The following is a 14326-nucleotide window of genomic DNA, read 5'->3' as shown; positions in this document are numbered from 1 at the left end:
GAGTATGCCGGTTCAAATGCCAAATTTTGCTGGGAGGGGGCAGACTAGGGGGAAGGAGGCTGACGTGGAGGAGCTGGAGGAGTGCTGATTTCGGTGACATGGGTGGACTGCGTGGAAGACTGACTGGTGGACAAATGGCTAGAAGCATTGTCCGCAATCCACGACATCACCTCTTCGCACCTGTTCTGGCCTCAACAGTGCTCTACCACGAGTCCCAGTAACTTGAGACATGATGAACCTAGGGAGTGTAGCTCTGCGGCGTTCCCCTGCTCCCTCATCAGCAGGTGGTGTCTCACCCCGCCCAGGACCACGGCCTCTGACCCCTGCAGTAGGTGGACGCCCACGTCCACGCCCTCGTCCTCTACCCCTAGCCCTCGGGTTAAACATTTTCAAAATTAAAGTGTAAACTTCAAATTTTTTTTTTGTGTGGTTTTTTTGTGTTTGTTTTTTTTTTTAAACAAAACGATGCTATCCTATTGCTATGGCTAGTTTCTAACCTACACTGACAGCACACAACTGGATTTTGTGCTGTGCCTGATGACTTTGAGCTATAAAAAGAAATAAAGGTAAAAAAAAAAAAAAATCAGCAGCCTAATTCTAATCAAACCCCTAATAAATTGTCCCACTTCGGTGTTTGAGGTGGATATGCATGTCACTAAGAGCTAAATACAACGGTCGCAAGTCTCCCAGCAAATTCCTCACAATATGGTACTAGCTGCACTACTAATGCCAGCAAGCCCAGCCACAAGCAAACAAAGGAAAATATAACGCTACTGTAGGCCTAAGTAAGCCGTTGGGGTTCTCCTATGGCTATTTTCTAGCCTACAGTGAAAGCACACTGCTTTGCAATATGACTTTGAGCTATAAAAAGAAATAAAGGTAAAAAAAAATTAATCAGCAGACTCTGCCTAATTCTAATCAAACCCCTAATAAATTGTCCCACTTTGGTGTTTGAGGTGGATATGTGTGGCACAACGCTAAACACAACGGTAGCAAGTCCCCCTGCAAATTCCTCATAATATGGTACTAGCTGCACTACTAGTGCCAGCAAGCCCAGCCACAAGCAAAAAAAAAAAAAGTATAACGTTATTGTAGCCCTAAGAAGGGCTGTTGGGTTCTTGTAGAATCACTCCTGCCTAACACTATTCTAATAGAACACCTTAACGCTTTCCCTGACCAGCAGCAGCTCTCTCCCTAGCGGCATCCAGATAGAGAATGATCCGAGCAGCGCGGGCAGGGGCTAGTCTATTCCAGGGTCACCTGATCTGGCCAGCCAACCACTGCTATCGACGTGTAAGGGTACTACGTCATGCTGGGTGGAGTGCAGAGTCTCCTGGCTTGTGATTGGCTCTGTTTCTGGCTGCCAAAAAGCAAATAGGCGGTAGATGCCATTTTCTCGAGCTGGCGAAATACTCGTCCGAGCAACGAGCAGTTTCGAGTACGCTAATGCTCGAACGAGCATCAAGCTCGGACGAGTATGTTCGCTCATCTCTAGTTCTGATGCCTTGTTCTGTGTCTCCTTGTTTGCTGAGCCACTCAGCTAGTTGAATGGTTGTTTGCTGGACTATTGTGTTGAACCTACTTGAAAGACAAGCCACCTGTTCCTCCTGATTAGATCGACTCTGAGTTTACCTCGATTGTTCTGCCTATAATATATGTGTCTCCACCAGTTCCTGCATTGTTAGTATTGTGTTCAGTTTACTGAGTACAGCCTGTGCACACAGAATATATCTCCTTGCTGGAGATCTTCTTCTGGTTCCTTGGAACTTCACCTTTGCTGCAAGTTGTCTATACTGCACCTTCATCTCCTGAGATACGACAGACTATTACTCTGGTCTCTACGTTCCTGTGTCCAGACTGCTACTGCAGCCACCTGTGGGCTATCCGTGTACTGCCTCCAGCCTCCTCTGCCTTACCTGACTCCTGGACTCCTGCTCCCGTCCCTCTAGTATCGTGACTAGTGCAACAAGTGTGAAAGCGCTTTGTATAAAATAGCTAGTGTCCTTCCATAAAGTCTACCACATCTAACTGCCAGGACGCAAGTGAGTACATACAAGTGTCTGCGTAAACCCTTGGATGAACCGATGTCCATGTCCGGCGCTCAAATTATTGATACTTATTAATAATAAAAATAACTTCTAATGTAGAAAATGAATATTATAATGAAATTTTGTTTTCCAAAGCTTTATTAGCAATATCCTCTATGTTTACAAATCAGTTAAAGTGGACTGCTATGCATATATTGTAGAGACCTGCCTATGGAACAAATACCTGCAAGCTTCGGAAATACTATAACGAAAGTCGCCCTGCCTGCAAAAATTCTTTCTTCAATGAGAACTATAAAAAGGATGTAATTTCAATGAACAGACCAAGCTTTCCATCAATAAGCTATCATGCTAGACATCCACCAGAAAGCTGACAGGTTCATTACTTATCAGAAGTAACATTTCCAGAGTGTGCATCTAGCATTTGGGTCTCATTTACTTCATTATCTTTTATTGCATGAGTCAAGTAAGTAATTATTCTCACCAGGTTGGCCAACTGGACATAGAAAATAAGTGTATTCCTCCACTTTATCTGGGTTACAATTATTTTGTAAACACCATTAGGGAGGATTTTAGGAATCCTTCATGCAAATGTTCAAACACCCAGCAGATGAGACACATTTTGTGAGCCTGCAGCCTGAAATGATTGAAATCCTAACAAACATCTGTATCATTCTGGCATGCCAGCTCCATTGATTCTTTGTGATACAAATTGAGCACCGGGTGACAAGAAGATTTTTATTACCCTTGAGAAAATATGAGTAAGAGAGTATTTTGTTTCTGTTACTCCTACAAGGCAATATTGCCATTTATGTTCGTATTCACAGGATATCCTAATAAGGGATATCTGGCTTCTTATAGAAATTGTACTTGTGCAGTCTTTGACTATTACAGTTATTTTAGTGCTTTTCACTGTGTCCCTTTTATGTCATTTATATACTTTATATATGTTAAATATACATAGTACTAATATATTGCTTCATATAAAAGATTTTAAATTAGTCACATTATAAATTTCAGTTACACTTTTTAAAACCATTTTATTTTTGAGTAAAAAATGTCTACACATCTGCCACTAGCCAATAAGGAAAGAATTATGGGATATCTTTCACATAGTATTCATTGGGTATAAATGGAAGTAAATTGGCCAAATGTTATGTCTGAATGAATGAATGAAGGTACGAGTATTCTGAGTTTAGTTTCTATGTGTTTTAAATAATATGTAGATCTAGCACAAGAACCAGGCTAAGTTCAGCACTGTGTTGACCTTGCCACATATATATTTTAGTGTGTGTATGTATATTTAACTGTTTCTTACTTTCTGACAATTTGTTTCCTCTAACTGCCATGACTATGTTAACCACATCAGGGACCTTAATGATAACTAATAAATTCAAGGGAAATGTAAACACTAATGATTAATGAGGTGATATCTTCTCTAATTATAGAAATTTTGTTACACGGGTGCCTATGTCATCCTCTGTTATCTCTTATCTCTGTTTTGTTAGTGTAAACACTGGTGAATTTTGTCCTATAACAGCCTTGACTGTACCACACCCATCTGTCTCCTGTGCAGGTTCTGTAAATGTTGTGATTGACAGGATCCCTCTTCAACTTCCAGACCAGGGCTATGGATTTACATTTAAGCCCTTCCTGACCTGTACTCTTTGCCTACGATAGTCTATACTTAGTATCTTGCAGTATTCTGTCATTCCTTATGCTGCTATTTGGGAGGATTGCCTGAATGCCTTGAGCATCTGTTTTCCTAAGGGATTTTGTATTGTGTTTTTTTACTTGGTTTTAACTTGATTTAGGGACTATACTTATGTTTGTTTTGTCTTGTATTTGTCTCCTCATCTGCACTGGTTCTGGTATGGAACGTTGACTAGTTGTCCCCTATTATTTAATGTAGGACAGGCAATCAGACAGGTACAGATGAAACGGTTGTTTAGTGTCAGGACCCACTCTCTGTTTGTGTGGAACAAGTGATATCACACTCACTCACACTGATATTGTAGGTGCTCATGTAGGATTCTCACTCTAAGTAGTTAATATCAAAGAGCATGTGACACACCGATGGAAAGTCTTTTCTACTTTTACTAGTGAAAATTATTTACATGAATATGAGAATTATATAACCTTCACAAAATTATACAATGTTTTGGTCCTCTTGACCTTTGACTAATTAGATTTGTGTTGTTGGTGCATGGGCAGCAGTTAGTGGTGAGGCTGTTTGTGTCACCTGTCCCTAAATCCTGTCTAACAAGTTTGCTTTATTTTTATCTTCTCCACCTAGACCAGTGATGGCGAAAGTTTTAGCGACTAAGTGCCCAAACTGCAACCCCAAAAGCCCCTCTATCGCGAGGTGTCAACCAAAAATTAAAGCAGTAACTTATTGCTCTCTGTTCTTCAACAACATTCAATCATACTGGCCTCCTGAGGACACCAACACGGTAGAAAAAAAGGAAGGCAAATTTGCATCATTGTAGCTTCTTTCCAGTGCCCCCCTGTACACAAAGAATCATGGGGCCAGCAGAAGGTCATCCAAAGATAATTCGGCCATGTCTACACATTTTCCATCTTTCCATCTTTTAACCCCTTCCAGCGCGCCGGTCCCACTGCATGGAGAGGGCTCACGGGCCGAGTCCTCTCCATAGCTGGTAAGTCTTTGCTGCCTATTGCAGCAAAGGCTTACCGGTAACACCCGCGATCGGTGCTAGCACCGATCGCGGGTGTCTTCACCTCGAACGTAGTATGGCAGTATATGATAGGATGAATCAGACTACCTAAGGTTAGAGTACCCTAGGGAGTCTGAAGAATAGTAAAAGTAAAAATTAAAAAAGTTATAATAAAAAAACCTAAAAATTCAAATCACCCCCCTTTCCCTAGAACTGATATAAATATAAATAAACAGTAAAAATCATAAACACATTAGGTATCGCCACATCCAAAAATATTCGATCTATCAAAATATAATAACTGTTTTTCACTGCGTTTAACCCCGTAACGGAAAATAGGGTCCAAAGTCGAAATTTGCCATTTTGAAAAATATAAAAAAATTAATAAAAAGTAAGCAAAAGGTCACACAGTCCCAAAATTATAGCAATGAAAACGCCGTACACCAAAGTATGAAAAAGTTATTAGCGCCAGAAGATGGCAAAATAAAAAAATATATATTTTGTACAGGAGGTTTTAATTTTTTTAAATGTATGAAAACATTATAAAACCTATACAAATTTGGTATCCACGTAATCGTACCGACCCAAAAAATAAAGTAGGCCTGTCATTTGGGACGCAGAGTGAAAGCTGTAAAATCCAAGCCCACAAGAAAACGTCGCAAATGTGGTTTTTCACCATTTTCACTGCATTTGGAATTTTTTTCCCACTTCCCAGTACATGCCATGGAATATTAAATACCATCACTATGAAGTGCAATTTGTTACGCAGAAAATAAGCCATAACACAGCTCTTTATGTGGAAAAATAAAAAAGTTATAGATTTTTGAAGTTGGTGAGTGAAAAATGGAAGTGAAAAAACTAAAAAAGGACAAGTCGTTAAGGGGTTAAGTAGCCAAGTAAGTATCAATTTAAAATATCACTGAAAGCATCTTTCAAGTTGCTTAAAAACTGCAAGAAAATTCTTTGAGACCTGTCTGACAATGGCCACCACTGACCTAGACCATGCCAGCAATATGATTTTTCTCTGCCACATGCAACAGGAACTGAAGAACACTACAATAATTGTGGGATAAGAGGAAAACGTAACCATGGTATTGGCAAGCAGATCATACATATGCAGATGCACCAAAAATTTGTGACAGTTCCTGTTACTTTAAACACCAAACAATGCAATAATTAACAAGCAAATAATAAGGGAGAAATATCGCAGAGGAGTATAGTATATATTGTATGGAATATGGACCATGGAACGTATCTGACAAAGCACTCCGCTGTAAAACAAATGTTGGGGATTGGCTCACACAATCTCAATATACAATTTATACTATACGCCTCTGTAGTGCCTTACTTCTTCCTTGTGAGCGGGTTCTTGCATTACTGCATTACTATATGCTAGCATTTAATCTGTTGATGTTTTGTTATGATACAGGGTTTTGATTAACAACAGTTATTACAAAATGTATTTCAAGACTCTACTAGTTTCTGTTACATGTTAATGAACCATGAGTTTCCATTCAGGTTTAATTGCCAGAAGCAACACAAGTAAATATGTTTTCTATAATGTGCTAAGAAAAAACATGTCTCTTTAGTTACCTTGTACTTTAGCATCAAGAGTGACTTTCAGGAAGCCTTTTGACATGATGCAGGGATAAAGCCAAACCAGTATATCTATTCCAGAAGGAACAGATTTTTAACTATAGACTGATTTGATGTCTTTGCAATCTTGTTGGTACAGCGTAGGGAACTAGTTTGTCTCAGTAAGAGGCTTTTTGCTAGGGTCGAAAAGCAAGAGGTCTCATTACGGAGAATTTGCCTGTTAAGGCCACCTTGTAGCCTTTGATACTCCACTAGGGTATCACAAACAACATAAGAATTCAATTAAATATTAGCCATTATGACAAAATTTTGTTTTTTGTTTTTTTATTATTAAAAACACATACAGGATATTTAAATTCTTTTTACTGCTCTTGGGAACCAATCATAGTTTCATAGTTTATACGGTTGAAAAAAGACACTTGTCCATCAAGTTCAACCAAGGAAGGGAAGGGATTGGATGAGGAAGGGATTTAGGGGAATCAATCCTATATAGTATAACAATCAATGTTATTTAGGTGTAAAAAGGCATCTAGACCTTTCTTGAAGCTTTCTGCTGTCCCTGCTGTGACCAGCGCCTGAGGCAGGCTATTCCACAGATTGACAGTTCTCATAGTAAAGAAGCCCTGTCGCCTCCGGTGATTAAACCTTGGTTTCTCCAAACGGAGACAGTCCCCCTCGTCTTTTGATTTGATTTAATCTGGAACAACTTACCACCATATTTTTTGTATGGACCATTCATATATTTATATAAATTAATCATGTCCCCTCGTAGTCGTCTCTTTTCCAGACTAAATAAATCTAGTTGTTTTAATCTTTCCTCATAACTAAGACCCTCCATACCCCTTATCAGTTTTGTGGCTCTACCACAAAAATCACATCACAGCCTCAATTTCTTTTAGCCTTCTTGAACAATAAAATACATTTTCTTTTGGATAGTTTTTTTAGATCGACACCAATAATAAAAATAAAAAAAACTCTTTAACATATCCCTTTGTATATTTACAAAAATATTGCTTACTGTATTTGTGGTTTATTAAAATGATAGATTTTTCGCTCAGGTCTCGTAAAGGTGCCAATAATTTTGGAGTTGATTGTCTGTAATTATTTATCTGCTTTTCATTTAATGTGCTGCAGGAATTGAAGTGAGTCCATGCGATGGCTAGAGACAGGCTAATAACACAAGACTAGTATTGCAGAAAACATGAACATTAAAAGAAAATTGTTGTGGCATCAAGATGACAGCAGTAATTTCTGTTACCTTGTTTATGACTTGAGAACCAGTGCAGTTGTGATCACAATTTGATTACACAGTATGGTCACAATAGCAAATATGGCATACATCTAAAAATGGTCAATAATAGTGCCCTTTTTTAGCTATCCATCAAGAGACTCATGCTGTTTGAACAAGGGGAAACATGCATTTCCGCTTCGTCCCCCATGACGGCCCAACCTGGAGGATGCCCCTTGACCTCTGCAGGGACAGGAAGAAGAGAGGTTAAATGCTCCCCCCCTTGCATCCTCCCGCCAGTGTTCTTCCTGTCCCTGCCGAGGCAGGACAAGAGAGGTGCCCTCTCTCCTCCAGGGGGGGGGGGGACGAAGTAAAACTTACGGGTAGTCCTGGCTGGCTAAATCCCGGCGGGCTGGGGCGTTCGGTCGGCCTTGTGTCCTCCCTTTCGCCGCCCTTCCAGTCCGTTCGTCCTGGCCGCCGCTCCGCGATCCGTGTGTGAGCGCGCGGCGGCCGAAAAAACTACAATTCCCGGCGTCCTCGAGGTCCGATGACGACTTCCGGTCGCGACCGGAAGTGGCGGCTCACAGGACCGCAATGCATCCCTGGGAACGGGAGCACGGCGCAGGCGAAGTCTACAGGGGGATGGGCTCCCCATTAAGGTATTTAAGGTCACCTGGAGCAGGTAGTCACGCTGATCTCAGGTCTAAGATCTGTGTGTGACGCTGCGGTGCTGGTTTCCTGTGCTGTGTATTTCTGAATTTTCCTGTGCGCTTCCACGGCTTTTATGATGGCTGACGAGGCAGACCCTACCTTCCTGCATCCTCCGGTTTCTGTAAGTGGGATTTTGTGCAGGTTTGGGTTTTTTACTGTGTGTAAAATAGCGGGTCATTTATTATCCTCCGCTTGCCCTTTCAGGAGAAAGACCAAGGGTCTAAAACGAAAGGCAAGGAGGATAAAGGGGATAAGACGAGCAGGTCTGAAAAACCCGAGTAAAGCCGGCTTAGAAAGTGCAACATGTGTGCCCACTCTATGTCCGACTCTTACAAAAAGCCGATTTGCAAGTCTTGCATCGACAATTTTATGAGAGAGGAAAAGACATCCTTCTTAGACGAATTAAAGGGGTTTATCGAGGAGAAAATAAGCTCTTCAGTGGCCGCTGCTACGTCCAGGCCTCCACCGTGTAAAAAACCTAGAGTGGAGCCGGATTCTTCTATATCTGAGGGGGGGGATGATTCTGAAGCTCCCTCATGCTCATACGTAGAAGAAGATGATCCTGCGGACTCACAAAAAACAGAAGATTCACGTCATCTGTTTCAGTTCGAGGAACTCGATGGTCTCTTAAAAGCAATTAGACAGACCTTGGAAATCGAGGAGATTCTTCCCCCTAGATCTAAGGAGGAGGAACTATTTGGGGGATTGAAGGCAAAACGCCAGAGGGTGTTTCCCCTGAATGACACGTTAAAGGAGCTGGTTTCTGAGGAGTGGCAAGAGCCAGAAAAAAGGGTTATCGTGTCCAAAAACTTTAAAAAGAGACTTGTTTTTGAGCCCGAGGAGTCTAAAGTATGGGACACTTGTCCAAAGATGGATGTGCAAGTTACCAAAATAGTAAAGAAGACCGACCTTCCTTTTGAGGACGCGGCCCAATTAAAGGACCCTATGGACAGGAAGTCTGACTCCCTGTTGAGAAAGGCCTGGGAGACCTCCATGCTCAGTCTGAAAACTAACTTGGCTTCCACCTCAGTCGCAAGGAACTTGCTGTACTGGCTGAATGAGTTGGAATCCCACATCAAGGAAGGGACTCCGAGATCAACAATCTTGGAGAACTTTCCTTTGCTGAAATCTGCTACAGCCTTCCTCGCAGATTCTGCTGCCGAGGGAATTCGTTTCGCTTCAAAGGAGGGAGCACTTACTAACTCTACCCGACGGGCGCTGTGGCTAAAACAGTGGAACGGGGACATCAGATCCAAGGCAAAACTGTGCAGTCTTCCCTTCTCAGGGGAGTTTGTGTTTGGCCCAGAGTTGGATGCTATACTTGAGAGAGCATCAGATAAGAAAAAGGGCTTTCCTGAGAGATCGATACCCAAGAAGCAGCCCTTTCGAGACTTCAAAAGGGATTCCTACAAGGATAAAGGGAAAAGGGGACGCTGGAGCTACCCGAAAGGAGGTAAAGGGAGAGGGTTTCTGTTCTCCACCCCAACAGACCCTAATAGAAACAAAAAACAATGATGCCATAGTAGGGGGAAGGTTGCTAAGATTCAGAGGAGAATGGACAAAGGTCACTTCAAATCCCTGGGTCTTAGATATATTACTGCATGGTTACAACATCGAATTCCTCAGACTTCCCCCTACGAAATATATGCCACCTTCACCTTCCATGTCACTTACATCCCACAGTTTAATATGGCAAGAAGTAACTTCTCTTTTGTCTTCTGGAGTGATTATACCTGTTCCACAGGATCAAGAGAAATCCGGTTTTTACTCTTCTCTTTTTTTGGTAAAGAAACCGAACGGCACAAACCGACTAATCATCAACCTGAGAGGTCTCAACGAGTTTATCGTCTACCGGAAATTCAGGATGGAGTCGGTAAGATCAGCCACACACATTATTCACCAAGATGCATTAATGTGCACTATAGACTTAAAGGATGCATATTATCACATCCCTATACACCATTTCTCACAAAGGTTTTTAAGGTTTTCTGTCTTGTCTCCAGAGGGTGCTACACTACACTTTCAATTCTGTGCACTCCCCTTCGGAATATCATCTGCACCAAGGACCTTTACAAAGGTGATGGCAGAGGTGGTGGCGTCTCTCAGACTACAGGACGTACTGATCGTCCCGTACCTAGACGACCTACTCATTGTTGGCCAAGACAGGGGGAGCTTACTCTTCTCCAGAGATCTCACCCTAGAAACCTTAAAAAGACTGGGATGGATAGTAAACTACCAGAAGTCAGAACTTTCCCCAGCTACTGTGAGGAAATTCCTGGGTGTAAACCTGAACTCAGTTTACCAAATGTCGTTCCTTCCACAGGACAAGGGAGACCACATCAAGGATCTGATAACAAGGTTCAGGAGAAAATCAGTGATCTCTATCAGAGAAGCTATGAAGATTCTGGGCTCTCTAACAGCCTGCATCTCCTCGGTAGCCTGGTGTCAGGCCCATTCCAGAATACTCCAGGGATGGATCTTAAGATCCTGGAACAGAAAACAGGAGGATCTGGACAGGAAAATCCCAATCCCACCTGCCGTCAAGGAGGACCTGCTATGGTGGTTGGAAGACGGAAATCTGAGGAAAGGGATCTTCTGGTCAAACAGCCCTTACATCCCAATCCAGACAGACGCGAGCCAGAGGGGCTGGGGGGCAGTGATGCCTCAGCAAATTTCCCAGGGTACCTGGACAGAGGAGATTACAAGAAGGTCCTCAAATTTCCGAGAGTTGCAAGCAGTATGGGAAGCACTCAGCGCGAACACTCCTCTTCTTGCCCACCAACACCTCCTAATTCTATCAGACAATACAACTACGGTCTCCTACATAAAAAGACAAGGAGGAACCAGGTCTCCTCTCCTGAGTACCCTAGCTCGGAAAATATTTTTGTGGGCAGAACAACACACTCTGTCAATATCTGCCACTCATCTAAAAGGCACGGAGAATTCAAGGGCGGACTTTCTAAGCAGAAGAAAGATCCTACCAAACGAGTGGAGCCTCAAGGAGGAGATCTTCCAGCGGCTAACATCTTTGTGGGGTTATCCTCTAGTGGACTTGTTCGCAACAAGGGAGAATACCAAATGCCTGCATTATTTTTCTCTGGAAAAAGGGGAGAACAGGGAACGGCTGGACGCCTTCTCTCACCCCTGGGACATTCCACTAGTCTACGCCTTCCCCCCAATTCCCCTGATCGCCAGGGTCCTGAGGAAAATATTTCAGGAAAATACCAGAGCCATCTTCATCTGCCCGAACTGGCCGAAGAAAAGCTGGTACCCACTCTTGAAGAAGATGTCACCAGAGAATCCAGTCATTCTTCCGCTATCAGAGGACCTACTACATCAGGGTCCAATCCATCATCCAAACCCAGGGAAATTACAGCTGTCTGCCTGGATCCTGAATCCAGCTTCTTAAGCTCTCAGGGACTCTCATCTGAAGTCATCAAGACCCTGAAGGCAAGTAGAAAACCAGTCACCTTTGCCATCTATCATAAGATATGGAAGAGGTTCTGTTCCTTCTGTAAGGACAGTCCACCTTCCCAAGCTAACCTTAATATTTTGCAGGTGCTTGAATTTCTTCAAAAGGGTTTGGAGTTGGGTTTGTCTACCAGCACCCTGAAGGTCCAGGTGTCGGCGCTTAGTGCCTTCTTCGACCAGCCTCTCATCGAGCACAGGTGGGTCAAAAGATTTATTAAAGCTGCCTCTAGGTTAAAGCCTCAGACTGTTAAAAAATCATCAGCATGGGACTTAACTCTAGTTTTGAATGCCTTAATGAAGGAACCATTTGAACCTATTGATTCCTCCAGTGTTAAAAACCTGACACTTAAGACAGTTTTCCTGATAGCCATCACTTCTGCTAGAAGGTTAGGTGAACTTCAGGCTATATCGATTAGGGAACCCTACATGAAAATTCTAGATGATAGAATTGTGTTGATGTTGGATCCAAATTTTGTTCCCAAGGTGGTTTCCGACTTTCATAGGAATCAGGAGATTATCCTACCCTCCTTCTGTGAGAACCCTTCTTCGGCAAGAGAACGCGAATGGAGTTCTTTGGATGTAAGACGTTCTGTCCTAAAATACCTACAAATTACAGAGGCCTGGCGTATTGACTCTAACCTTTTCATCCAATTCCAGGGGAAAAATAAGGGGAGGAAGGCGTCGAAGGCGACTATTGCAAGATGGCTGAGACTGGCAATTGCCTCATGTTACGACCTACAGAAAAGCCCGATACCAGCAGGAATCCGAGCTCACTCGACCAGGGCTATGTCCACATCTTGGGCGGAAAGAAGAGGAGCGTCACTAGATCAGATTTGCAGAGCTGCAACGTGGTCTTCATCCACTACATTCTCCAAGCATTATAGGCTGGACTTGCACTTGTCAAAAGATCTATCTTTTGGACGCAAGGTGTTACAGGCTGTAATCCCTCCCTAAAAAAGCTTACTAATTTTGTAAGTCTCCAGGTTGGGCCGTCATGGGGGACGAAGCGGAAATTGTGAATTAGATTACTCACCGGTAATTCTATTTCCGTTAGTCCACCATGACGGCCTATATATTTTCCCCCCCAGCTGGATTTCTTCCTTTCTTTGTATTATTATTTCCAGATAATTTTCCTTTGTATGTGGAGCAAACATACTAAATAAATCTGGTTGTATCTTCCTCAGCATGGTTATTTTGTAATCACTGGCGGGAGGATGCAAGGGGGGGAGCATTTAACCTCTCTTCTTCCTGTCCCTGCAGAGGTCAAGGGGCATCCTCCAGGTTGGGCCGTCATGGTGGACTAACGGAAATAGAATTACCGGTGAGTAATCTAATTCACAATTTCCATCGGATGCCATAGTTATAAGCAGACCATGCTTTATTCTGAAATGCTACAGTATATAGCAGTGGTGGTGAACCTATGGCACTGGTGCCAGAGGTGGCACACAGAGCCCTTTCTGTGGGCAACCAGGCCATCACCAGAGATGAGTCCAGGTATCTTCCTGCAGTCCCTGACAGCCCATGACTTGCTGTGCACAGAGGTATTTTAAAGTGACAGCTCTACCTAGGACTATTTTCTGCTTTATTGGTGTCCTCAGGGGGCTGGTATTAATGAAAACTGTGACAGAGAAGGGAGTATAAATCACAAATTAAATTTCTGTGTTGGCACTTTGCGATAAATAAGCGGGTCTTTGTTGTAGTTTGGGCACTCGGCCTCTAAAAGGTTTGCCATCACTGGTATATAATATTACAAGCACAGTTGAAAATGTGATCAATATAACTGAGAAGGATATAATCCAAGGTAAAAGGGACAAGATGTGTCTGGATAAAATGGGATTTAACCCCTTCCCGCCAAGACCCTTTTTTCTTTTTTGCGTTTTCATTTTTTACTTCTCCCCCTCTCAAAAATCTATAGCTTTTTTATTTTTCCACATAATGAGCAGTGTGGTAGCTTGTTTTCGGCACAACAAATTACACCTCATAGTGATGGTATTTAATATTCCATTCCACTACTGGGAAGCAAGAATAAAATTCCAAATGCAGTGAAATAAGTGAAAATAATGCATTTGCACCATTTTATAGTGGGGTTGGATTTTACGGATATTACTGTCCGCCCAAAATTACATGTTTACTTTATTCCTTGCATTGGCACAATCATGAGGATACCAAATTTGTATAGGTTTTAAACATTTTTTTCATACATTTACAAGAATTAAAACCTGCTGTACAAAAACAATTTATTTTTTATTTTGCCATCATCTGGCACTAATAATTTTTTCACACTTAACCCCTTAAGGACGCAGGGTTTTTCTGCTCATTTCTCGCTCTCCAACTTCAAAAATCCATAACTTTTTCATTTTTATGTGTACAGACCTGTGTGAGGGCTTATTTTGTGCGTAACAAATTTTACTTTCCCGAAATGTTATTTATTTTAACATGCCGTGTACTGCGAAGCTGAAAAGAAATAACAAATGTGGAAAAATTGAAAAAAAAAGTCACATTCTTGTGGGCTCAGTTTTTACGACTTTCACTCTTCGCTCCAAATAACACGCCTACTTTATTCTTTGGTTCGGTGCGATCGCGGTGATACCAAATTT

General features: G+C 42.2%; 1 protein-coding gene and 1 long non-coding RNA gene across 4 annotated transcripts in view; both read left to right on the top strand.

Annotated features, from left to right (window-relative positions):
• Positions 1 to 14326, top strand: part of LOC140106193 (uncharacterized) — a 256084-nt gene that overhangs the window by 70883 nt on the left and 170875 nt on the right. The window lies entirely within an intron of this gene.
• On the top strand, positions 9813 to 13050 carry LOC140105512 (uncharacterized). Of its 2 annotated transcripts, XM_072129457.1 has the most exons (3): positions 9813 to 11926; positions 12213 to 12308; positions 12387 to 12589. In XM_072129457.1, the coding sequence occupies exons 1-3, from the start codon at positions 9813 to 9815 to the stop codon at positions 12436 to 12438; spliced, it is 2262 nt and encodes a 753-aa protein (XP_071985558.1). In that variant the 3' UTR covers positions 12439 to 12589. The 2 variants fall into 2 exon arrangements, with proteins under 2 accessions (XP_071985558.1, XP_071985557.1); XM_072129456.1 differs by having other exon boundaries at positions 9813 to 12308; positions 12387 to 13050.

This window comes from Engystomops pustulosus, chromosome 11, assembly GCF_040894005.1.
Source record: "Engystomops pustulosus chromosome 11, aEngPut4.maternal, whole genome shotgun sequence".
Classification (NCBI taxonomy): Eukaryota; Metazoa; Chordata; class Amphibia; order Anura; family Leptodactylidae; genus Engystomops; species Engystomops pustulosus.
Note: the sequence above shows the minus strand (reverse complement) of the source record. Positions and strands in the feature narration are given on the sequence as shown.

What these genes read in the sequence shown, in the direction of transcription:
- LOC140105512 (XM_072129456.1), top strand. Translation starts at nt 9,813, where the DNA reads ATGGACAAAGGTCACTTCAAATCCCTGGGTCTTAGATATATTACTGCA. An exon ending in GCGAATGGAGTTCTTTGGAT is followed by an intron (nt 12,309 to 12,386) that starts GTAAGACGTTCT and finishes ATCCAATTCCAG; the next exon opens with GGGAAAAATAAGGGGAGGAA.